A 26,062-nucleotide genomic window follows, 5' to 3' on the forward strand; every position below is an offset into this window, starting at 1 on the left:
TGATTTGGTTATAAATTTAGCCTCATAAATAATACCAGCATGAGCAGCCCCAGGAAAGTTAAAACTCTGCTTTTTGATCAGTTGTCTAATTTAAAATAGAGTCATATCAAAAGAGAAAGGAGACCGGTCACATATCACAACTCTCAGCAATTACTTGTGGGAACTTAAAAATCAAAAATACCCAGCCTCCTTTCCATGATTCATGATTCTATTCTCGGATTATATTCCGACTGTGGGTGTTGATTTGTGCTCAGAGACTGAGAGCTCCCAGAGCTGATTGGGTGCACCCAAGGCTGTACAGGAACATGGTTCCAAACACAGCCTGCTGCTCACACACACACACACACACAGTTACAGGCATCACTTCCAGTTTAATATTTATTCTCAGGATGTGGGCGTTGCTGGCAAGGCCAGCACTTATTGCCCATCCCTAGCTGCCCTTGAGAAGGTGATGGTGGGCCGCCTACTTGAACAACTGCAGTCCGTGTGTTGAAGGTGCTCCCGCAGTGCTGTTAGGTAGGAAGTTCCAGGATTTTGACCCATCGACAATGAAGGAACGGCCGATATAAGTACAAGTCAGGATGGTGTGTGACTTGGAGAGGAACTTGGAGGTGGTGGTGTTCCCAAGCGCCTGCTGCCCTTATCCTGCTAGGTGGTGGAGGTCGAGGAATTGGGAGGTGCTGCCGAAGAAGCCTTGGCAAGTTGCTGCAGTGCATCCTGTAAATAATACATATAGCAGCCACGGAGCACCGGTGGTGGAGGGAGTGGATGTTTAACCCGATAGATGGGCTGCCTATCAAGCGACTGCTTTGTCCTGTCTGTATTAATATGACTGTGTTTCTGGTATTAGTAGAACATAATATTGAATTAATGACAATGGATTGGGACTGTGCAAGGCCGTGACCTGCTCTATATATTTGTTTTTCCCCTGTCTGTTTTAAGTAACAATACGTTTACAGTGACTAATAGAATCCACATAGATTTATACCTTTGTGTGTGTGAGTAAATGAGTAAAGGTATGCATCACAGACCAGTCTAACCAGGATAGGCTAGTCTATGATGCCCACAGGTGTTGAATATCACACTGACATTCACTGTCTAGGCTCACAGATAAATAATGGCCCTTGGGGTAAGGTACCAGAGGGCCGGGGTGTCTGGTGAATCGTACCCCAGCCTGAAAACTGGCAACAAAAAAAATGAATTTTAAAAAAAGCAAACCGCTAGGTTATCTATGTTCGTACTCAACTGTAATAGTGTTTATCTGCATGGCTCCACTCTCCTGGAACACACATCCTCTATATATCAACACCTCCAAATTACTACCAACAGAAGAAGCAACTTAAGGACCTTACTCGATCTTTCTCTAGAGAGCCCCGTAATCGGGCGCAAATTAACCATCAGCGAAACAGTACGATGGCCCATGCGGCGAAATCATTAACTGCACCTCTTCTTGAGCAGCAGAGCCCGGGAGCTGCGACTGGGTCTGAGCAGCACCGTGGGAGCTGCTACTGGGTCTGAGCAGCACCATGGGAGCTGCTACTGGGTCTGAGCAGCACCATGGGAGCTGCTACTGGGTCTGAGCAGCACCATGGGAGCTGCTACTGGGTCTGAGCAGCACAATGGGAGCTGCTACTGGGTCTGAGCAGCACAGTGGGAGCTGATACTGGGTCTGAGCAGCACAGTGGGAGCTGCTACTGGGTCTGAGCAGCACAGTGGGAGCTGCTACTGGGTCTGAGCAGCACAGTGGGAGCTGCTACTGGGTCTGAGCAGCACAGTGGAAGCTGCTACCGGGTCTGAGCAGCACAGTGGGAGCTGCTACTGGGTCTGCAGGGAGTGGCCTGAGGGAGATTGCTGCATGAGACCAATAATAATATATTGGGATCAGGCTTCCCCTTGGGGAATGCAAGGGCATCTGTGCTGGTGGTGGGTTTTGTTATTGGACTAATAATCCAGAGAACCCGAGTTCAAATCCCACTGTGGTAGTTTGAATTCAATTTTTTTTAAAAAATCTGAAAGTAAGCAGCTGATACCAGTAAAAGAGATCATGATGCTGTTGGATTGTAGAAAAAAACCAAACTGGCTCACTAATGCCCTTTAGGGAAGGAAACCTGCCGTCCTTACCCGGTCTGGTCTATAGTCTGACATCAGTCCCACACCAACGTGGTTGACTCTTACCTGCCCTCTGAAGTGGTTAACAAGGCACTCGCTATGGGAGCACCTTCACACACGGACTGCAGCGGTTCAAGAAGGCGGCCCACCACCACCTTCTCAAGGGGCAACTAGGGATGGGCAATAAATGCCGTTATTGCCAGCGATTCCCACATCCCCAGGATGATTTTTTTTAAATGACTGTTTTTTTTCCTACACCCTGCATTAAACCTGTAGCAGTGCGTATAATTACTATCACTTAAAGGAGATGCTGATCAATTACTGTAAATAGGGAGGTGTCTTGTTATTGGACAAACTGGAGCAGAACCATACTATTAAAGGATTTACGCTTCGAAATGCAGGCGCTACAGACTTTTCCGTGAGTGTTTTTCTTGTCATTTTGCCAAGACTGTTTTTTGTCAGCCTTCCCTTTCTGCTCCTCACCTCTCCTGTAGGTGCTGACTTGCAGGGACTAGCACCTCAAGCTGGTGCCTATTTTTATAGGGGCCTAAACAATGAGTGTCAACAGATTATTTGGTCGCGGAGGGCATAACAGTATAGCCTGAGCCGGTCTTCACCTGAAGTTCACAGTTTCAGGTCAAGTTCACTGGACAGTGATTGGGAGCAGGGACCCCGGGCGGCGATTGGGAGCAGGGACCCCGGGCGGCGATTGGGAGCAGGGACCCCGGGCGGCGATTGGGAGCAGGGACCCCGGGCGGCGATTGGGAGCAGGGACCCCGGGCGGCGATTGGGAGCAGGGACCCCGGGCGGCGATTGGGAGCAGGGACCCCGGGCGGCGATTGGGAGCAGGGACCCCGGGCGGCGATTGGGAGCAGGGACCCCGGGCGGCGATTGGGAGCAGGGACCCCGGGCGGCGATTGGGAGCAGGGACCCCGGGCGGCGATTGGGAGCAGGGACCCCGGGCGGCGATTGGGAGCAGGGACCCCGGGCGGCGATTGGGAGCAGGGACCCCGGGCGGCGATTGGGAGCAGGGACCCCGGGCGGCGATTGGGAGCAGGGACCCCGGGCGGCGATTGGCAGGTCAAACATCTTACATTAAATGTAACACATACATAAATATGTCACAGGAGTTAATATTTGTCAAGCACAAAATGGTTGCTACTTCAACGAATAGCAGGCAACCAAAGCCACTCAGCGCCATTAGTCAAACAGCAGGTCCTCATCCTTTGACAGTGACTGGGCTCCCAAGCTCTGCAGCAGTTATCTCCTCCCCCTGCTCGAGGTGAGCGCCCCAGCACAGGCAGAAATCCTGCCTTGATAATATAAAGTAGGTTGAGCCCAGAGAACTCGGCAGCATCAGTAGCGGCCCAACCAAGCGTGTGCCCAATCCACCAAATTCACTCCGGGTTTCTGCCAAAATGTAACATCCCGGTTACAGTTTCTGGGTTCTGACTAACTGGTGCGACTGTTCCAGAATTATTCCGGAGCCTGTGTTAATCTCAGCCTGTATGACAGGAAGAGTTCTACAATTGAGCCCAGTGCTCCTGGGTTAAATGGAGAATCAGCAGCAGTCGGTGCTCCGTGAATCACCCTGAGTAATTGGCAGCTGTGATGGTCCTTCCTGTGAATGGCAGCCTGATTATTAAAGGCAGGGACGTTCTCTACTCACCTCTCACAATTTGTGTGCCACTCATAACAAACTGCAACATCCAGAATATTTAGGAGGGGCAGCTAATTATGGGGATGGAGGAATCTTGTCAGTCAGCTGGGAATTCTGGTGTGTTCCCATAATAATCGTTCTGTCTTGACTGGGAGCAATTGTCCAACCAGGGGATGTCAGGAAACTGCAGTCTTCTCAGAAAAAAATGTGCGTAGACAAGGATGCTAACTAGTTTTTTGCCAGTTTTTTTTAAAATCTGAAAGTAAGAAGCTGATATCAGTAAAAGTGATCATGAAGCTGTTGGATTGTAGAAAAAAACAAACTGGCTCACTAATGCCCTTTAGGGAAGGAAACCTGCCGTCCTTACCCGGTCTGGCCTATAATCTGACATCAGTCCCACACCAACGTGGTTGACTCTTACCTGCCCTCTGAAGTGGTTAACAAGGCACTCGCTATGGGAGCACCTTCACACACGGACTGCAGCGGTTCAAGAAGGTGGCCCACCACCATCTTCTCAAGGGGCAACTAGGGATGGGCAATAAATGCCGTCATTGCCAGCGAAGCCCACATCCCCACAATGAACTTTTTTAAATGACTGTTTATTCCTACACCCTGCATTAAACCTGTAGCAGTGCGTATAATTACTATCACTTAAAGGAGATGCTGATCAATTACTGTAAATAGGGAGCTGCCTTGTTATTGAACAAACCGGAGCTGAACCTTACTCTTAAAGGATTTACACTTCGAAATGCAGGCGCTACAGACTTTTCCATGAGTGTTTTTCTTGTCATTTTGCCAAGACTCTTTTTTTGTCAGCCTTCCCTTTCTGCTCTTCTCCTCTCCTGTAGGTGCTGACCTGTAGGGACTGGCATCTTGAGCTGGTGCCTATTCGTCTTTTATAGGGGCCTAAACAGTGAGTGTCAACAGATTATTTGGTCGTGGAGGGCATCACAGTATAGCCTGAGCCGGTCTTCACCTGAAGTTCACAGTTTCAGGTCAAGTTCACTGGACAGTAATTGGGAGCAGGGATCCCGGGCGGTGATTGGGAGCAGGGATCCCGGGCGGTGATTGGGAGCAGGGATCCCGGGCGGTGATTGGGAGCAGGGATCCCAGGCGGTGATTGGGAGCAGGGATCCCGGGCGGTGATTGGGAGCAGGGATCCCGGGCGGTGATTGGGAGCAGGGATCCCGGGCGGTGATTGGGAGCAGGGATCCCGGGCGGTGATTGGGAGCAGGGATCCCGGGCGGTGATTGGGAGCAGGGATCCCGGGCGGTGATTGGGAGCAGGGATCCCGGGCGGTGATTGGGAGCAGGGATCCCGGGCGGTGATTGGGAGCAGGGATCCCGGGCGGTGATTGGGAGCAGGGATCCCGGGCGGCGATTGGGAGCAGGGACCCCGGGCGGCGATTGGCAGGTCAAACATCTTACATTAAATGTAACAAATACACAAATATGTCACAGGAGTTAATATTTGTCAAGCTCAAAATGGTTGCTACTTCAACAAATAGCAGGCAACCAAAGCCACTCAGCGACATTAGTCAAACAGCAGGTCCTCATCCTTTGACAGTGACTGGGCTCCCAAGCTCTGCAGCAGTTATCTCCTCCCCCTGCTCGAGGTGAGCGCCCCAGCACAGGCAGAAATCCTGCCTTGATAATATAAAGTAGGTTGAGCCCAGAGAATTCAACAGCATCAGTAGCGGCCCAACCACGAGTGTGCCCAATCCACCAAATTCACTCCGGGTTTCTGCCAAAGTGGAACAACTCGTTTACAGTTTCTGGGTTCTGACTAACTGGTCTGACTTTCCCAGGATTATTCCGGAGCCTGTGTTAATCTCAGCCTGTATGACAGGAAGAGTTCTACAATTGAGCCCAGTGCTCCTGGGTTAGATGGGGAATCAGCAGCAGTCGGTGCTCCGTGAATCACCCTGAGTAATTGGCAGCTGTGATGGTCCTTCTTGTGAATGGCAGCCTGACTATTAAAGGCAGGGACGTTCTCTACTCACCTCTCACAATTTGTGTGCCACTCATAACAAATTGCATCATCTGAATATTTAGGAGAGGCAGCCAATTATGGGGATGGAGGAATCTTGTCATTCAGCTGGGAATTCTGGTGTGTTCCCATAATAATCGGTTCTGTCTTGACTGGGAGTAATTGTCCAACCAGGGGATGTAAGGAAACTGCAGTCTTCTCAGAAAACGTATGCATAGACAAGGATGCTAACTAGCTGGTAACTTTATATAATCCCTACATTTACTCGGCAAACATCTCAAAGTGCTTCAGACAATGAATTCTGAAGTGCAGTGACTGTTGCTATGTAAACAGACACTGTAACCATTCTGTGCATAGTACAATCTCACAAATAGCAGTGAAATGAATGCCCAGATAATCTGTTTTTTACTGGTGTGGGTTACAGTAGGGCTGTTTGCCAGGACACTGGGAGAGCTCCCTGCTCCTCTTCGATAAATGTCATAGAACCATTAATGTCCACCTGAAGAGGCAGACAGGCCTTGGGTTAATGTCTCACTGAGAGCCGGCAACTCCAGCAGTGCAGCACCCCCCTCGGCACTGCACTGGAGCACTTCCCTCTGCACTGCACTGCATCACTCTGCACTGCACTGCATCACTCTGCACTGCATGACAGCATCAACTGAGATTGTGTGCTGAGGTCCTGCAGTGGGACTCGACCTCAAGGACTGTGCGGAATGATTGTTGTGGTGAATGAATAGTCTATGAAAATGATTAATCAAATCTTTAGATATGTTACTGAGTGCTTTGGGAGAAAGAAAAAAGGAGCAGCATCAGTTTCAGAAGAACAGAAATCAAAAAGGCATCTTTTTTCATTGTTTCAGTAAATGTGTGAACAGACTAGAGGGCAAAGTACAAATTTCACCCCCTGCAGCAAGGTCTGAGATTAGAAAACACTTTTTCTCCACAGGATGCTAGATATGTGGAACAAACTTCTAAAGAAGGAAATTGATTTAGGGTGAATTGGCACCATTAAAAAGGATGGGAACTGCTATCTGTTGAGAAGCAGGATTGAGCATCGAACAGATATTTAACAACGCTGCTTGAGTTTTTTAGGTGAGGAAGTTAGTGTTCCTTAAGGTTGGCGATCAGCAGGCAGTGTGGGAGGGAATGGATTAATCAAAGAGGGACCCTGGATGGAGTGAGAGTGATGGACTGAAAGTTTGGTTTGAGCTCCAGTTGGGAAGCTGCCTCAACGGCCGGGCTGGGGGGCGCTCTATGACTCACTGTGTGGGACTCAACTCATAGCCTCCCACTGTGTGTAGCAGCACATTGGTGTGTAATCACACTGTAACAGGGCTCATTAACCCTGCGGCTCTTACAGTCCAATGCCTAAGGCATTGTAACATGTGCCGTTGGGTGATTGTGGAGAGCTGCAGAGTGAGGTTTGCAGTTCTCAGAGAGTGGAATCTTGGAGGTCAAGTTGCAGCCGATGCCTCCCAAATTAATGTGACTTTCTGTGGTGCGCACATCTGACAGTTTAATATAGATAAGTATGAGGTTGTGCATTTTGGTCAGAAGAATAAGGAAGCCACATATTCCTTGAATAATAAGAGTCTAAACAAGATAGAGGAGCAAAGGGATCTGGGGATACAGATATACACATCACTAAAAGTAGCGACGCAGGTTAATAAGGCCATAAAAAGGCAAACCAACCATTGGGGTTCATTTGTAGAGGGATAGAATTGAAAAGCAGAGAAGTTCTGTTAAACTTGTATAGAACCTTGGTTAGACCACTTAGAGAACTTAGAGTTCTGGTCTCCATATTATAAAAAGAATATAGAGGCACTGGAGAAGGTGCAAAAAATATTTACAAGGATAATAACAGAACTGAGAGGTTATACCTATCAGGTAAGGCTGAATAGGCTGGGGCTCTTTTCTCTAGAGGGGTGACCTGATAGAGGTCTTTAAGGTTATGAAAGGATTTAATAGGGTAGATGTAGAGAAGATGTTTCCACTTGTGGGAGATTCCAAAACTAGAGGTCATCAATATAAGATAATCACCAATAAATCCAATAAGGAATTCGGGAGAAACATCTTTACCCAGAGAGTGGTTAGAATGTGGAACTTGCTACCACAAAGAGTTGTTGAGGCGAATAGCATAGATGGATTTAAGGGGAAGTTAGATAAACACATGAGGGAGAAAGGAATAGACAGGTATGTTGATAGGGTTAGATGAAGAGGGGTGGGAGGAGGCTCGGGTGGAGCGTAAATGCTGGCATAGTCCAGTTGGGCCGAATGGCCAGTTTCTGTGGCTCGATATAACTTGATGTAATGTATTTTCTACCCACAGATTACCTTTTTCATGCTTCTCTCAGCCGTGTGTGTGATGCTGAACCTGGCTGGATCCATCCTTTCCTGTCAGAATGCTCAGATGGTGACCTCCCTGGAAGAATGTCAGCTGGTAAGTCAGAGCCCGACCGATGGCACAGTGCCCACTCTCCATCGACATCACCACCAGACTCCCAGGGCTCAGGAGCCGGGTTAATAATAAACTTACTTCCATATCATGTTCTATGGGCACCGGGGTTTGGTGAACTTTGGTGTCTTGCCAAGATGGTAGTTCTTTATTCAGAAACTCAATATAAATTGCGAATGTAATAGAATCAGAGGAGGCTGCTCAGAAGCTACAAAATGAGTAGGACAAAATATATAATTAGGCAGAACAATGGCAGATGACATTTAATTCAGACAAAACAACTGTGGAGACTCTAATTCCATGTGTTGTGGCTGCTCCCACTGATGGCTGTGTTTTGTTTTGCAGTATAAGTTTGACAGTGATGGGGTCTGCGTTTGCTGCGAGATCCAGGAGCAGGCGAAGGGCTGCAGCACCTTCAGTGAAACGCTGAAACTCAACCCAGTCCGAGAATGTAGCACAGTGCGTCTGGCTTTAAAGGTAAGACTCTGCTGAACCTAGCGCTGGACGCAGGACCTAACCCTGGGCACCGAACTTCACCAATGGATTGACGATGTGGGTTCTCACAACAACGCTTGGAAACCTCAGCCTACATCCTTCGAAAGTAACCCCAGGGGCTCAGCTGCACATTGGGGTAACTGCTCTTTAAAAAGAACTGTAAGAGCAGTGATGGTTATTAAATGGGTCATTAAATGGCCCGGAAATTGCGCTGAGCTCATAAGTAACTAACTCACCCACAAATTTTTCATTGGCTTCTGGGCGCCAATTTGCTTCAGTTGAGGCCTGCAAGAAGTGCAGTGGTCGTCCCTGGGCTTCTGTGAGATGTGAGAGCGGGGAAAGGATCTCCCTCTCTCTACTCAATCAATCAGCTGGAAGCATCATTAACAAGCTGCCCTGTCAGAACCAGGAAGTGCCAGGTAGATTAGTAAATTCTCTATAAAATTAGTTAGAGAAAGCAAAATAAAGGGAGGGTAAGATTAAAAGATAGAGGTAAAAGAGACAGAATAAGTAAAATAAAACAAATGAACATTTTTTTTTCAATGTCCCCAACAACAATTAATATTGGGAGGAATGAGACTCCACATTTTTAAAAGTTAATTTTTTAGTGCCAGAGAGGTTGTTTGGCAGTCATTAAACTTACCACGTCGTTAAAAATTAGTTTAGACCTAAAAAACCCAGCATATTTTTTTTATGGAGGGATGAGTTTGTTTCCAGTTGAGCAGTGCAGCAAGTTCGCACTGGACCATTCATTCAGTTGGCGAGATCTCTAACGCGAAGCTTTCAAATGAGCAGGGCAAATGGTAGAGCAATTTCTGTATTTCCACGTTTGACTGCGCATGTGCGCTTTCCGGAACTTGCTCTTCCATTTGCCCTGAAATAACAGTGAGTCCTGTTAGCCAATATGTGTAAGCTATGCTGTGCCTGCTGTATTGTGCAGTGGTTCACATCCTGGCTCTTCTCTCTTTCCACAGGATCTTTTATTTAGCATCTGTGCGCTGAATGTCATCTCTACCATTGTCTGTGCGCTGGCTACTGCGATGTGCTGTATGCAGATGGTCACAGCTGATATTATGCAGATGGTAAGTGTCTGTTCAGTAATGGAGAGGCAGCATTTCTAACGGGCCAGTCTATACAGTCCTGTCTATCTTCTGTACCCACAGGAGCTACCTGCTTATTGCCTTGCTGTGATCCATTGTATATAAATAGGTGTGCACACAGGGTCCTCAGAGGCCCACTCACTACGCACCTAATGCACCTCTCCTGCAGCTCAAATCTTATTACACATTCAGAAACCTCAGTGAAGCCTCCTAGTGCAAGATGCCAGCAAGAAAAAGGAGGAAAGACATGTTTTTTGAGCGAGGGTTTTTGAGTAGTGGGGGTTGAGGGAGGTGAGGGGTTCCACAGTTTTGTGGAAGAAAAGAATGAGTTAGAGTAGAAGACAGTAGGATCACATCTGATTTCACGCAATACACCCAACTCGATCAACAATATCAGATCATCACATCAGTCTGTGAAGGTTCATCTGCTCTTTTAGTTGTGATCTTTGGGCAGGTTAGCTGGAAAGGATGTGATGGGTGGAAGTGGCCTGAAGGAAGGAGAGTACTTTAACAGTGAGTTGGGAATTACAGAAAGATGCTGTGACTTTAGTGAAATGTCTAAGTGACACCCACCTGTTTGTGAGATTACTGAGCAGGCCCCAGAGTTCCCCACTGCTGGTCCAAACCCTTTAATATTGTTATTAAAAGTGCCAGCAGCGGCTCAGTTGGTAGCGCACTCTCCTCTGAGTCAGAAGGCCGTGGGTTCAAGTCTCACTCCAGATTTGAGCACATAAACTAGGCTGAGGGAGTGCTGCACTGTCGGAGGTGCCGTCTTTCGGATGAGTCGTTAAACCGAGGCCCTGTCTGCCCCCTCAGGTGGACGTAAGAGATCCCATGGTACTATTCGAAGAAGGGGAGTTCTCCCTGATCAAAATGTCTCCCTCAACCAGCACCAGCTGTTGGTGGGATCTTGTGGTGCTCATTGTGGCTGTCACACGTGTCTATATAACTGTGACTGCCCTCTGAAACTAATCCTGTGAAGTGCTTTGAAAGGCGCTATTTAATAAAAGTTCTCTCTTTCCTTCATTTAAACTGTCACGCCGCCATTTAATAATTCCTCCCGTGGTGTAATTTTAAAAAATATTATAAACAAGTTTTTCCCCAATTTTTCTCCTTCCTTTCCTGAAGATGCTGGCTCTTGTTGAGGTACAACCCTGAACCCCTCAACCCCAACCCCCAACCCTGCCCCTCAACACCAATCCCAACCTTCAATCCCAACCCCCAACCCCAACCCTGAACCCCAACCCCAACACTAACCCTGAACCCCAACCCCAACACCAACTCCCAACCCTCAACCCCAACGCCCACCCCACCCAACTCCCAACCCTCAACCCCAACGCCCAACGCCCACCCCACACCCCAACACCAACCTGTCAACCCCCTCAACATCAACACCAATACCGATCCCCAGCCCTGAATCCCGACCCTAATGACCCTGACCCCGACCCCAACCTCTATCCCAGCTGTTTTGAGCTAACAGAGAACCCACTGGGGATCAAATCAGGGATTTTGCTGGACCCCTTCCTGACCCGCAGGACTGAGCTGTTCACTGGGGAGCTTCCTAGGTGAAGAGTTGTAATACCAAGTGAGTAAATGCTCCATACAGTCTAGTACTGAGCCACACATCAGGAGGATCCGAGCTCCATCCTGGTCTGAACTGAGCCTGACTGTCTGGGAGGGAACTACTGGCCTGGGATTTCTGTTCCTGAGGCGCCTGTTGAAACTTGTGCGTGTTGATAGTGAGTGATCACGCTCGCATCTGATGCCCTATGTAGTGGAATAATCTGTTGACACTCACACATGAAGAATGGATATTTGGTCATGGGACTGAACTGCTGTAAGAGGCAGTGTCCTGGAGAGGAGGCTTTTATACTTGAATCTGCTCAACCAATCTTGCATTTCCAATATCCTAAATCACATTGTAATGTTCCCTCCACTCCAAATAAATTTAATATATGTGGCTTTAATCAGTAAACTTTCAGATCTGTGTGACATGACGCTCCAGTGTTTTGTTACATTATATAGATGTTATTTAATTTAATCAGTATGAGTCACAAGCCAGACACAATTACACACACGCACAGAGCCAGACCTGTAAATCTGACCAACCTGTGTCCTACCTTCAGCCCAGACCCTGCCTCTCTGGTGTTTATTGTAGAAAAATTGGTAACTGCAAGATTGTGGAGTCTTGGCACAGTGATTCTCCCGACTGATCAGTTTGGAGGTGGCTGCAGATCTGGTATTTTGTTGAATTTGAGCTATCACTTTTCTCAATAACAATATTTAGAAAATAACTTAAAATGCTTCAAAAAGAAATGCTGTGAAAAGGGGCAGGTCTCTGAGTTCATTCAGTGTCTGTGTGTGAGGCAGGCGTGAGGATCTCCCCAAGGAGCCCACCTACCCATCCCAAATCCCAGGAGGACATACTCACTGCTATTGTGTCAGGGTGCGAATGTCCCTGAGGGATAGTGGAGCTTAGAGCCACTAGGAGCAGGAGTAGGCCACACGGCCCCTTGAGCCTGCTCCGCCTTTCAATAAGATCATGGCTGATCTTCGATCTCAACTCTGCTTTCCCACCCTATCCCCATATTCCTGGGACCCCACTAATAGCTCACGTTTAACCACACCACACGCATCAACAGCGCAAACTATCTGTAGCCGGAGATAAAACGGGATAAGACAGTAACACCCACCGCAATGACAGGACAGTAAAGGCTCTCAAATCTCTCCATCTGTCACCGTTTGCTGGGTCCTAGAACTGGCCGGCAAACATGCTGAGCCAGCTTTAGTGTGTGGTGTGCTGACTCCCCCTCGGCCCCTGGACAGTACAGGCACCGGACCTTGTGCCCTGGGGAGCTGTTCCATCTTCTCTCACACAAGGCATATGGGGGTCTCCCTGAGAACTGGACGTGGACCTAAGTGCTCACCAGAGTAAAGTGCCTTGAGATTGATGATGTAGACATACAGAGGGACATGTGATTCTTTCTGGGTGATTCTGGGAAACCCCAAACCCTGTGCAATTTGCTCTGAATCAGCTCCCTTCACGTGTCCCTGCTGTACAAGGTGTTTGGAGAGATATCTGTGTGGGTGTCGGGATGTAATGAGTGTTTGCTGCACAGTGCAGTCTTGAATGACAGGTTCTGTAATATATCATTATCGGGTAAATGCTCTCATATAATTTCAATCCCAAACATATCACTGGGAGACAGCGCTGTCCTTTTCCATTATTGTGCTGCTCATATAACATCATAAGATTTACCAGGATGATACCAGAACTGAGAGGTTATACCTATCAGGAAAGGCTGAACACACTGGGGTTCTTCTCTCTAGAAAAGAGAAGACTGAGGGGTACCTTATAGAGGCCTTTAAGACCATGATAGGGATTGATAAGGTAGACGTAGAGAAGATGTTTCTGTTCATGTGGGAGTCCAAAACAAGAGGCCATAAATATAAGGTAGTCGCTAATAAATCCAACAGGGAATTCAGGAGAAACTTCTTTACCCAGAGTGGTTAGAATGTGGAACTCGCTACCACAAGGAATAGTTGAGGCGACTAACATAGATGCATTTAAGGGAAAGCTGGTTAAACACATGAGGGAAAAAGGAATAGAAGGATATATTGATAGGGTGAGATGAAGTATGGTGAGAGGAGGCACGTGTGGAGCATAAACACCGACATAGACCAGTTGCGCGAATGGCCTGTTTCTGTGCTGTACATTCTGTGTAACCTTCCTGACAGCTTATTCCGCAGAGACTGAGAGCTCCAGACCCTGAGTGCGTGTCACCCCATGGTACAGTTCTGCAGCAGCCACTGGATTTTGATGAGTTCGTCCCTCCTATACCTCCTCCTCCGTACTATCCTCCAGAGTACACCTGCAGCCCTGGAGTCCAAGCCCAGAGGTGAGTCCTTCTTCACTTCACGTCTTCCCTTATACTCCCAGTTGCAGCTCTCCTCTTTACCTTTCCAGTTTTCTCTCTTACCCTGAAGGCGCTGACTCTCGCTGGGGTCCAGCTCCACGGGCATAGACGGTGAGTATCGGCAGGCTATTTAACTGTGTGGGCATCACAGCTGAGCCGGTCCAGCGTCTACACACACGCTTTCCAGCAGGAGTCACTGGATAACGATCAGGAGAAGGAACCCTGGCTCAATTGCGTTTTTTTTATATTCATTCTCAGGAGGTGAGTGTCGTTGGCAAGGCTGGCACTTATTGCCCATCCCTAAACTCAGGGACTTGCTCGGCCATCAAGAGTCAACTACAATGGTGTGGGACTGGAGTCACATATAGGCCCAGACCGGGTAAGGATGGCGGGTTTCCTTCCATAAAGGACATTAGTGAACCAGTTGGGTTTTTACGATAGTCCGACAGTTTTCATGTCACTTTTACTGATCCCACCCCCCCATTATCCCCACCAACTGACTCACAGTGTCCCAGTTTGTCAACTTCAGAGTGATTTTTCTTCACTTCAAATCCCTCTATGGCCGAGCTCCACTCTATCTGAGTGACTTTCTCCAGCCCTACATCTCTGACTGCCCCCTCCACCCCTCTGGCTGTTAATTACTGCGATTCCCTTTCCCTCTGCTCCACCAGGACTGAGGCCGATCTCTCAGTCACAGAGTCTCTGGAATTCTCTCCTAAATCCACATTGTCTTGCTACCACCCTTTTAGAAGCCCATCTCTGGATCATCCCCAGTGAGTTCCTTCATGTCCAGCCCGGTGTCCCCATCAGCCTCTTGTGAGGCTCTGTGTAATGTGAGGAACCTGTCGAATGCAAGTTGTCATTGGCTCACAACGTTGACTGTTATTTTTCAGGAGCCTGCGCCTGGATTTCCCTCACTCTGCCTTCAGTGCCGTGTACGGTGTGGCCATTAACAGCCCCGGCTCCCTGTACCCTTCAGAGCTGCCTCCCCCATATGAGGCTGTGGCCGGCCAAACGTCTGCAAGTCAGGTGAGACAGTGTGAGCCCGCACCAGGGCTGTGTTATTACTGTGATATTAAACCACCTTTCACCAGCCTGGTGCATCAGCTGAAATTGTAAACTGGCCGGCCCGAGAAGCACAGAATTCCCTGGAGATGCAGGAACTCTCATTTAGTTTACAGAAATCCTGATTGAAGGATAATGCTTCCTGCTGATCTGGTTATGCAGTTTTCAGAAAGAATTAGTGTGGTTTTTGTTCCTGATTCTCTCCACTGCTGAGGGTGCTGACTCATGCTGGGGAACAGGTACCTCAAGTGGCCATTGAGTGCCGGCAGATTATTCAACCATGGGGGCATCGCAGCTGAACCTAATCCTATCCCTACCCAACAATCCCGCACAGGCATACTTTCCAGCAGGAGTCACTGGACGGTGATCAGGAGCAGGAACCCAGGCTAATCCTTCCTCCTCCCTAACCCAATGACTTTGGAATGCCACAGATGCAGAATATTCTGGGTCAGTGCAGCAAGTGGTTGAGTGGGCTGGATATTGTAATGTAAGTGACTCGTAACAAAGGCCCTTCAGAGCAGAAAAGGTCTTCAGTGTATCTGAAATCCTGTGACATTTTGTAAACATGTGTCAATATTAAATAACAACCCAGTAAGAATGTGCTGATGTATCTGTAGCTGACTGTATGGATCCCTTGTTCCTGACTGAACGTTCCTGCTTTCAGAGAGATGCACATATCAGAGGCATTCAGGAATTCAAGGTTTTCTTACTTAATGCACCCAGTCACCCGGCTGGAGGGAGATGGGTCGTGTGTACGTTTGATGTTCAAACTTATTCTGGAGTCCTGCTGACTCACTTCGCCTCCCTCGAGCTTAAAGCTATGGAATAACATAGTACAAATTAATACTGAAAATGTAATGGTCCTGCTGCACTCCAGAATCTTGTCCAGAACTCAATGTCCCACCAACTATCCTGTATTCAACAGGAGAGTCACTAGCACATCACCAATTCCCACCCTGTGCTAGTGAATCGGTGCATTTATTTCGGGTTAGTTTGCAGTGGAGCATAAAAACCAGGAGAACATTGCGGAGGGGGAGTTATCCTAGCATCTCTAGGGGCAGTGAAAGTCCTCTATTAAAACCATAAACTTTATGAATTTGATAGCGGCCTCTCACTATGGCTATAGTGGTCCCTTGCTTTGCCTGGCTGTCCAGCCAGAGAAAGTGTGTGCAGATCTCACAACTGAAAGAGCAACACGGGGAGGTGGGGGGAGAGAGAAAGGAAAGGAGAATTAATTTGAGTCACTGGACCTTTGTCATGGGTAGAGTTTGCTGCTTCTAACCATGTCTGTGCTTTTGGCACGAGTCAAGACTCCGGGTTGCAACACTCCCGGTTGCAACAGTCCCACTAGGAACAGCTTGCAGTTGTCACTCTGTCCCCATCTCTGTATTTACAGCATCCAAGGTTACTGAACAATTAGAAAATGGGGATGCAGCTCCTCAATGACCCAGCTGGGTAAAGCAACCGAGTCCGGCAGAGTCCCGGGATCGCTCCCTGGTCTGTGCTGTTAGGCTGATCTGAGTCAGGGAAGCAGTGAGGCACTGGAGCTGGGTGGGCCCAGTGTCCCTGGGCTGGCCCAGTGTCCCTGGGCTAGGGAGGAAGGAAATGGGCCTCTCCTGCCCATTCTCCAGTGACCCTCGGGAGAGGGACTGGATCAGACTCAGCACCCCCGCCCCCCCCCAACATTTCAATAACCTTAGTACACTCTCTATGAACACGAACACTCGCCACTGCCGGGTTTTGACCTGATCTACAAGTTGAAGACTAGTTGTGACTCAGGTGGCCTCGTTTGATGTCAGCCCTTTTTAAATTTTACTCCCACTTTTCAGAGCTGAGGTTTGGCCGTCCTGTAAACAGCCGAGTTCAGTATCTTAACCTTTTCTTTAGTAGCCCAACAGGTCGGGGAGCGGATACACGGCTCCCATACAGGAGAGGGCTGTAAGATCAAGATCCCCATGTGGTGGCCAGGCTGGTGTATGAGCCGCGTTTCCTCAGAAGGGGGCTGCTGCTGATGTCCGACCCACTGCAGTGAATGGGTCAGACAGTCGGTGCTGGCTAGATGGCCGTGTGGTTACCTGTGCTGATCGATCCTCAGGGACTCAACACTTGTGTTTCATCACCCAGGTGAACACTGTGGATCTTCAGGGCTCGGAGACTTCGCAGATCTCTAATTCCAGTCTGTGTGAGAGGAACACCTCGACTGCCTTCAGTACACAAGGTATGAGGGCTGAGGACTGTCCGTGTTGAGCCAACTTAAAAAAAAATATGCTGTTTGGCTAAAAAGCAGCTCCAACTGGGCGGAGGTACAGCTGTGTGTAAAGAGCAGGACTGGGGGAGGCAGGTATAACCCATGCCAAAAATATAATGTTTACACCAAAGGTTAACTAGTGTGGTGTCAGTAGAGTTTCTCGAGCAGCCATTTTATATCTTGTTCCCGGTGTTCTATGGCCTATTTGATAAACTGTACTTGATCGAAGCCTCGTTCCATGAGTCGAGGATGACAGAACTCACCTGCTGGTTTCCAGACACCCCAGTGGCATCTCCCAGCAGAATGTGCTGATAGCCTGGCCCACAGTGAGCCTCTGTGCCCCAGACTGGTGAGGAGACGATCAGCCAGGATTCCTGCTCCTAATCACTGTCTGGCCATACGGTGTTTGTGTGTGTGTGGACATGGGATGAGGGCAGGATCAGGCGCGGCTGTAACCCCCCCCCCCCCCGCCCGCGGTCGAATAGCTTGCTGGCCCTCACTGCCCGCAGTCACACCTGCCGAATGGCCACTGGTGCGGGGTCCCCGACAGTGGGCAATGCTTGAGTCAGCGAATCAGGCAGGAAGGTGGGGGGGGGGGTGCGATTTGTTCTTGGCGTGTTTCGAGGTGTGTGTGTGTTTAAATATCCTGCTTCCCCTTCGCAGTGTCTGTGGACAGTGCCTCGCTGATCGTGTCTGAAGCTGCTGATGCCCCAGAACACACCTGCTCATCCGGAGATTGCTGTTCGCTCGAAGTCCGGGGATCTGTGCAGTCCACAGACATTTCCCCGTATAGCACGACACACACCGCTGCCTCAGACAATGGTTGCATCAGTTTGGAGCCCGATGTCTGGTGGAGTCACAGAACTCACTCCCAGAGCTCCCGGGAGGAGGGGAGCACCTCACCGGCACCATCACAGGGGTCCGGGGATTGCCGAGAGCAGAGACTGTCAGAGAGCCCAGCACGGAGTCCCAGCACAGTGGGAAGGCGACCTCGAGCACCAGCCCAGGGGCAGGCCGCCTCTTCATCTCTCAAACAGATTAAAATGTGCTGTGGCGTCTTCAGTCAGTCCCCCTCACAGTCCCCGTCTGTCAATGTGTCTGACAGAATCAGGCAGCCAGCTCGAAGAAAGAGCGACGGGAACAGAATAATCCGATCAAGCAGCGATCCAGCCACCTGCACTTCTACACAAGGTGAATATCCCGCTTTTAAAAAGACTTTTGTTAGAGTTTTGGGATTCAAAGTTTAGTTCCAACCCCATTTCCAGTTGATTGAACCAGATCTCCACGCAGAGAACCACATACCCATAAAAGTTATTGCCACTTCTTTTGATATTTTATGGTAATTGCCAGACTCTCCTAATCTTCCTGCTGATTACTGTAGTTATGAGGGTAATTCAAACCTGCAGAGTGCCTCTCCACACACTGTGTAAAGCACCCCTTCCACCTCCCATTAACCTGCACTGAGTGCAACATAGGAACAGGAGAAGGCCATTCAGACACTCGAGCCTGCATCGCCATTCAGTTAGATCGTGGCTGATCTGTATCTTAACTCCATTTACCTGCCTTTGCTCCATATCCCTCGATAGGTTAACTAACAAAAGTCTATCTCAGTCTTGAAAGCTTCAATTGACCCCCAGCACCCACAGCCTTTTGGGGGAGAGAGTTCCAGATTTCCACTTCCCTTTGTGTGAAAAAGTGTTTCCTGATTTCACCCCTGAAAGGCCTAGCTCTAATTTTAAGGTTATGCCCCCTTGTTCTGGATTCCTCCACCAGAGGAAATAGCTTCTCTATCTACCCTATTATATCCTTTTAACATTTTAAACACCCCAATCAGATGCAATTAAAAATGGGGAGAGATGTAAAACAGGCTGCCGACTTGCTATCACCCGTTTTACACTATTGCACAAAGTCAAGATTTACCCTCCACAGTGTAAAACACCCCTAACTTCCCCCCGCCCCCCCCAATATCGAGCTGCACCCTTGCCGGAGCAGATTTATTCTGCACTGTTGGAGGACAAATTTAACACTGTTTTAAAGAAGGGCCCAGCACGTGCTTCCCCACCAAGGTGGGTATGAGTGCGTCCCCACTGGCAGGGTCAGTATGGACTGCATTTACTCATCAGACCAAAATATAACCACTGATCTCCTGGCTGATTCGAAACAAGCTTCCTTGGATATTTTTGTAAATTTTCTGCACATCAAAGTGAGGGATGTCATGCTAGGGAAAGAAACAATTTCAGGCACCAGTGACAACACCCCCCAACATAATGTTAGCTCCTCCCCCATCAAACACTCCCAGGGCAGGTACAGCACGGGTTAGATGCAGAGTAAAGCTGCCTCTACACTGTCCCATCAAACACTCCCAGGGCAGGTACAGCACGGGTTAGATACAGAGTAACGCTGCCTCTACACTGTCCCATCAAACACTCCCAGGGCAGGTACAGCACGGGTTAGATGCAGAGTAAAGCTGCCTCTACACTGTCCCATCACTCCCAGGGCAGGTACAGCACGGGTTAGATGCAGAGTAAAGCCGCCTCTACACTGTCCCATCACTCCCAGGGCAGGTACAGCACGGGTTAGATGCAGAGTAAAGCTGCCTCTACACTGTCCCATCACTCCCAGGGCAGGTACAGCACGGATTAGGTAGAGAGTAAAGCTCCCTCTACACTGTACCAGTCCCAACCTCCAAAGGGCACTTGTACTGAAACAGTTTGACTTTTTTTTCCCACATCTTTTACCCCGTCTCTCTGTTGCTAATTTTGTGGCAAATTACATTTGATATAGATTACATATCTGTTCAGTAATATTTGACCTTTCTTTGATGCTCAAGGTGAGAAGTGTCTTGGTACAGGCTCGTGTAATGCTTCTCAGTCAGGGGTACTTGGGTCAGAGGCTTCATATGACACAGGTAAGCATCCAATCTATTAACCTGGAGAGTGTCTCCACCCTACTTGACACAGATCACCATGGTAGAGTAATAGAATGATACAACACAGAAGGGGGCCATTCGGCCCATTGTGCTTGTGCCAACTCTTTCAAAGAGCTGGGATTGATCTCCTTAGAGCAGAGAAGATTAAGGGGAGATTTAATTGTGTAAATAAGGAGAAACGGTTTCCAGCTTCTCCAGTCTCCACGCAACTGAAGTCCTGCATCCCTGGTACCATTCTAGTAAATCTCCTCTCTGGGGGAGGAGTGGGGTGCCAGGAGGTGGAGGCGGGGCCAAGTGAGGGGGGAGTGGTGGGGCCAGAGGAGGAGTGGGGTGTGGTGCCGGGGGGAGGGTGGGGGAATGGTGTGGCGCGGCGCGGGGCTGGGGTGGGCGGGGGTCGGGGAGATGGGGGAGGGGTGGGGCCAGGCCAGCCAGGATTGTGTACTCCTGGCCCAAATATCTGGGGAATGACCATCACTCCGTGTCTGAGGCTACCTGCACCACTGGAGGGGAAGGGTGGGGGGGGTGGGGGGATCGTGGGCACCCACCAGGCTGCTCGCCCAGTCCAATCATTAATGTTTATCAGCCCCTCTGTGCCTCTTTACAAGGGGGCCACGAAGACAAGACTGGTGACGTTTTGTGGGGCGTCCAGTCTGGACCCCACTTATTCCAGGACAAAGGTCATTCTTCGTGTTCATTGGGGGCGGAGCGCCTGTGACTTAGTGATAATTACCATCCGTTGGCAGAGCTCCCATCCCCATCGCTCTTTCAAAGAGCCGGCACAGGCACTACGGGCCAATGGACTCCTTCTGTGATGTAAGATTCTATTGTAAACAATTTTACAACACCAAGTTATAGTCCAGCAATTTTATTTTTGCTGGACTATAACTTGGTGTTGTAAAATTGTTTACAATTGTCAACCCCAGTCCATCACCGGCATCTCCACATCATAAGATTCTATGATCACACTCGATTGTGTGAAACCTCTCACCGGGTTCACGTTTAGTGTGAAACCTCTCACCGGGTTCACGTTTAGTGTGAAACCTCTCACCGGGTTCACGTTTAGTGTGAAACCTCTCACCGGGTTCACGTTTAGTGTGAAACCTCTCACTTGGACTTGTGCTACCTGAAGTATGAGTCCGTCTCCGGCAATGATCGAGCCGCTGTGTTTTTCCAGATTCCCGCTTTGGTTCTCTCCACACCGTGCAGCACGGCTAATGTTTGCAGGTTGAATGTCTCAGATGGACTGTCTACAAAATGCTGTAACTCTGACTCTGGAAGCTCTGTTTTACCGACTGTTTGACTTGTCCCTCAGCTCCGTATCTCCAGCCTCACCCACTCACCTCCAGCTGCTTTGCCAAACGTTTCCAGTCTGTGAATCAACAGAGAGACACAGGGAAGGTGGATGTGCGATTGAAGCACCGAGCGCTGCGGGAAATCGCCAAGGAACGGCCGCACTCGCTCGTGGACCTGAAAACCTACAAGGACACAAAAATATTGGTGGCTAAATTCTTGGAGCATTCAAACTGCAACCTCCCTCCTGAGGTACAACATGTGGTAAATAGCATCAGGTCTGTCATCAAGTCGGATGAACGGCACATGGAGGAGGCTATTTATAGTGCCAACGTCATTGACCAGGTAGGTGAAGATCCTTAGTCCGGCGCCAATAACTCCCTGCTGTTTTTCTGAAACTCTGTGATCATTTAATCCATTTCTCAGCAATGATTCGGAAAGGTTTGCTGCTTAGAGCGGAGCCTCCTCAGGGCAGCAGACTCCTCCTGTCGGGTTCCTGAGTTCCCCGTGTTTCAGGGGTCCTCAGTTTCTCGGGTAGAATTGCCCATGTGGGGGACAGGACAAGGTGGACGTGTTACCTGTGATGATATTCAGGTCGCTTTGACTCGAGTCTCTTTATCCCTCCAGGTGATGACAGGTTCTCAACATAACGTGAATGTGCTGAGAGCGCGGCTGCAGGAAGACCTGCATCTACGGAGCTGTGGGGATCTCAGCTCCCCTTCGCCCTCACACAGGACTCTGGGAGTGGGACGCACACTTGAAGAGAGGCCACATAGTTTGATAGGTGTGTACAGAGAAACCATTCTGTGAAGCCAACAGTGGATTGTACCATTTCACACAGAGAACTTTAACTGGGCACGGGCTGGGGAGGAAGGGACAGACAGATCGGCCAGCATTCGAACCCAGACTTGATCAACTTTCCAGACGTGAACTCCAAGATATTCCCTTGGAAAAAAAGACCTGGCTCTTTCAAAATGGTCTGTATGTTTGTGAAAACTGGATGAAGTTTGGAACCATTGGATAAATCTTTTCCCTGCCTGTGCACAATCGGACATACCTCAGACCACCCGCAGTGTTTTGATAGAAGTATTTATAATTTATAATTTATTACTGCTGACTGGTTCTAGACTGTGTGTGTCCTGAGATGATTCTGCTGTTTGTGCCTGTGTTGCTGAGTAACACGACCCCCACAGTAATCCCCCTCCCCAGTAAGTCATAGACCAGGCTCCGTCATCTCCGAGCAGCTCAGAAAGTTACTTCACCCAGTCATTCTTAGATTGTAATAAAATGATGGAACTGGTGACACATTCCAGGATTATCCAGCAACCCAACTAGTGTGTTCCTCAATCCTTCGAGGACCATTTGCACAGTGAGTGTGTGTCTCACACACAGCAGGTGCAGCCTGCAGTCTAATGTTAAACTGTTACCAGCAGCCCTTTAACTGGCACATTATTCTTTTCAAAACTGCATGACAAAAAGGTTAAAAGATTCGTGCCTTTGATTTTGTTCGTGTGCCAAATCTCGCAGCCAGTTTAACCAATCAGCTCCTGGTGTAAGGAGAGGAAATGGGCCGAGGGTTCCCGCTTTCCAGGAGTCGCCTGTGAGGTATGGACAGGATCTGACTCAGCTGTGATACCCCCCCCGCTGTAATTATCTACACCCACCGTCTGGGCTCACATAATAAAAGAATGAAGTAATGGGCAGGACCCAGAGCTGTGGCACTGTACCCCAGTAACGGGCAGGGCCCGGAGCTGTGGGACTGTACCCCAGTAAAGGGCAGGGCCCGGAGCTGTGGGACTGTACTCCAGTAACGGGCAGGACCCGGAGCTGTGGGACTGTACCCCAGTAACGGGCAGGACCCGGAGCTGTGGGACTGTACCCCAGTAACGGGCAGGGCCCGGAGCTGTGGGACTGTACCCCAGTAACGGGCAGGGCCCGGAGCTGTGGGACTGTACCCCAGTAACGGGCAGGGCCCGGAGCTGTGGGACTGTACCCCAGTAAAGGGCAGGACCCGGAGCTGTGGGACTGTACCCCAGTAACGGGCAGGGCCCGGAGCTGTGGGACTGTACCCCAGTAACGGGCAGGGCCCAGAGCTGTGGGACTGTACCCCAGTAAAGGGCGGGGCCCGGAGCTGTGGGACTGTACTCCAGTAAAGGGCGGGACCCGGAGCTGTGGGACTGTACCCCAGTAACGGGCAGGACCCGGAGCTGTGGGACTGTACCCCAGTAACGGGCAGCGCCTGGAGGAGGGATTGATAACTGGGCCAGGTTTAGGCCTGTGAATGTGATTGTGTGTCTGCACCAGTCCAGTCTCGAGCCGGAACAACCCTGACGATTGTGAAAGTGTCCAAAATCATAACAGGAACAAAATACCAGCATGAGTGGCTGCGTCTCATCCCTGAACAATGGAAAAATATTGCAGTACTACTAAGCAGCAAGATGTATTAAATATTATTAATTAATATATTTTAACATTGCAGAGAAAAGAAATATAAAATATAAATTGTCCTCCAGATGTTGACCTAGCAGTGAATAAAAGAAAACAAAGCCTGATGAGGGGAAGGCCCTCGGGCCCTGAGAGAGGCCTCCGAGCCATGGTTTGATTTCTGATGTTTTGGACACCGAATGTTCAGTATCATTGTACAGCAGGTCCAAGCACAGAAACCTGGGCGGCTCTAACTAAAAATCAGGTGTCTGAGTCTAACTGAAATATTAAATTATCACATTTATTTTTCTGTATTTTCTTTTTAAATTGTTTTGAATCCTGTGGAAAAAGATTAACTTTTTGTATGAAATTCAAAAAAATAAATCTGGTGCTGTTGACTCTTCACAGCAATCTCTCAGCCCCCGCGTCACTCTCTCCCTCCAGCCCCCGCGTCACTCTCTCCCTCCAGCCCCCGCGTCACTCTCTCCCTCCAGCCCCCGCGTCACTCTCTCCCTCCAGCCCCCGCGTCACTCTCTCCCTCCAGCCCCCGCGTCACTCTCTCCCTCCAGCCCCCGCGTCACTCTCTCCCTCCAGCCCCCGCGTCACTCTCTCCCTCCAGCCCCCGCGTCACTCTCTCCCTCCAGCCCCCGCGTCACTCTCTCCCTCCAGCCCCCGCGTCACTCTCTCCCTCCAGCCCCCGCGTCACTCTCTCCCTCCAGCCCCCGCGTCACTCTCTCCCTCCAGCCCCCGCGTCACTCTCTCCCTCCAGCCCCCGCGTCACTCTCTCCCTCCAGCCCCCGCGTCACTCTCTCCCTCCAGCCCCCGCGTCACTCTCTCCCTCCAGCCCCCGCGTCACTCTCTCCCTCCAGCCCCCGCGTCACTCTCTCCCTCCAGCCCCCGCGTCACTCTCTCCCTCCAGCCCCCGCGTCACTCTCTCCCTCCAGCCCCCGCGTCACTCTCTCCCTCCAGCCCCCGCGTCACTCTCTCCCTCCAGCCCCCGCGTCACTCTCTCCCTCCAGCCCCCGCGTCACTCTCTCCCTCCAGCCCCCGCGTCACTCTCTCCCTCCAGCCCCCGCGTCACTCTCTCCCTGTGCACCAGCAACTTCGGGGAGAAAACTGGAATTTTTAAGACAAAGAACCATTCTGAATATACCCAGTTGTTTTCTCCAGCGATCCACAGCTGTTCATGTTTTTTATTTCATGTTCTGTTATTCCAGCTGTGGTTGCATGCAACAGCCAATAAAACACTGACTTCATGGCCCTGAATGGCGCAGTGATTGCAGGATCTGTCGCATAGCATCACGGCTCCAGCAATCAGTGCCATTCATCTCCAACTGGACGAACATGTTGGGAAAATGACAAACTAACATTTAGCCTCTATTGATAGGTACAGCGTTTCAAGATACAAATACAAAGACTCTAATATTAACAGCTCACCAGCAACACAACACGAGCCTCACAAACACAGGCCAGGCCAGTAACTAATGCCAATCAATGATAACGGAATTAATCTGTTACATTCCAACTTGACTAAATACACAAAGAAAACTCTCTGGAAAGAAAGTTCTGATCATTTAATCAGCAGTGAGTTGGGCAGTGAATCAGAGTATTCCCTGTGTACTTATTTCGTACACTTGTTTGGCTCATTACTAACAGTAACAGACAATGACTCAATGGTCATTTTTATCTCACGTTCAGCACTGGACACAATTATTTATTGCACACCAACATCACGTGCTAGTGACATTGTCTTTGTCACTAACTTTGGAAAGAAATTGGTTCAAACATTCGTAAAATACTAAATATTTTGTTACTTTCCAACACAGGTCGAGAGCCATTTGTTGCCTCAATGGAAATAGGGCTGAGTCCAGTGGGGAGTGACACAGCAGAAAAAACAGACAATAGACACACAGACACACACATCTAGACGTAGACACACACATAACATATAGACACACAGACACACATATAAACACAGACAAACATAGACACACACACGTGTGATACAGGAGGCACTGACACCCTGTCTTCATACCACCGATCACCCCTTTCCATCACAGAATCTTCAGCTGATTTGGCGGGGCTCCTGTCCAGTGTCCAGACAGACCTGTTTCTTCCCCGTTACATGTATAACGGTGTTTCTTGTCCAGTCAGGAGTCTGAACATTGCTGCTGGCATCGTCTTCATGTGGATCTAAGATTATTGAAAATTCAGGAAGTTAAAAATTACAATTTTCTCAAAGCTGTGAGACAGCTAGAGTGTGTGGGAGTGGTCCATGGGGGAGTCTATGCTGTCCCATCAAATACTCCCAGGGCAGATGCAGCACAGGTTAGATTACAGAGTAAAACTCCCTCTACACTGTCCCATCAAACACTCCAAGG

At 49.3% G+C, this 26,062-nt stretch overlaps 2 protein-coding genes across 11 annotated transcripts in view; one reads left to right on the plus strand and one right to left on the minus strand.

Moving 5' to 3' along the window:
• Nucleotides 1–23,985, plus strand: part of fam189a1 (family with sequence similarity 189 member A1) — a 60,849-nt gene extending 36,864 nt beyond the window's left edge. Inside the window, exons 3-12 of one of the 2 annotated variants that reach the window (XM_067973414.1) lie at nucleotides 8,088–8,198; nucleotides 8,559–8,690; nucleotides 9,683–9,790; nucleotides 13,547–13,707; nucleotides 14,619–14,754; nucleotides 16,915–17,008; nucleotides 17,702–18,229; nucleotides 19,869–19,946; nucleotides 21,280–21,602; nucleotides 21,885–23,985. In XM_067973414.1, the coding sequence (XP_067829515.1) occupies nucleotides 8,088–8,198; nucleotides 8,559–8,690; nucleotides 9,683–9,790; nucleotides 13,547–13,707; nucleotides 14,619–14,754; nucleotides 16,915–17,008; nucleotides 17,702–18,229; nucleotides 19,869–19,946; nucleotides 21,280–21,602; nucleotides 21,885–22,067 (1,854 nt within the window). In that variant the 3' untranslated portion in view covers nucleotides 22,068–23,985. The remainder of the gene's footprint in view (nucleotides 1–8,087; nucleotides 8,199–8,558; nucleotides 8,691–9,682; nucleotides 9,791–13,546; nucleotides 13,708–14,618; nucleotides 14,755–16,914; nucleotides 17,009–17,701; nucleotides 18,230–19,868; nucleotides 19,947–21,279; nucleotides 21,603–21,884) is intronic. The other variant, XM_067973415.1, reaches the window with a different exon arrangement.
• Nucleotides 23,986–24,838: 853 nt separating this feature from the next.
• apba2b (amyloid beta (A4) precursor protein-binding, family A, member 2b) overlaps nucleotides 24,839–26,062 on the minus strand; it is a 53,732-nt gene continuing 52,508 nt past the window's right edge. For all 9 annotated transcript variants that reach the window (XM_067973424.1, XM_067973423.1, XM_067973419.1 and 6 more), the window contains one exon: nucleotides 24,839–25,874. In XM_067973424.1, coding sequence (XP_067829525.1) covers nucleotides 25,803–25,874 — 72 coding nt within the window. In that variant the 3' untranslated portion in view covers nucleotides 24,839–25,802. The remainder of the gene's footprint in view (nucleotides 25,875–26,062) is intronic.

This window comes from Heptranchias perlo, chromosome 38 (assembly GCF_035084215.1).
Source record: "Heptranchias perlo isolate sHepPer1 chromosome 38, sHepPer1.hap1, whole genome shotgun sequence".
NCBI lineage: Eukaryota > Metazoa > Chordata > Chondrichthyes > Hexanchiformes > Hexanchidae > Heptranchias > Heptranchias perlo.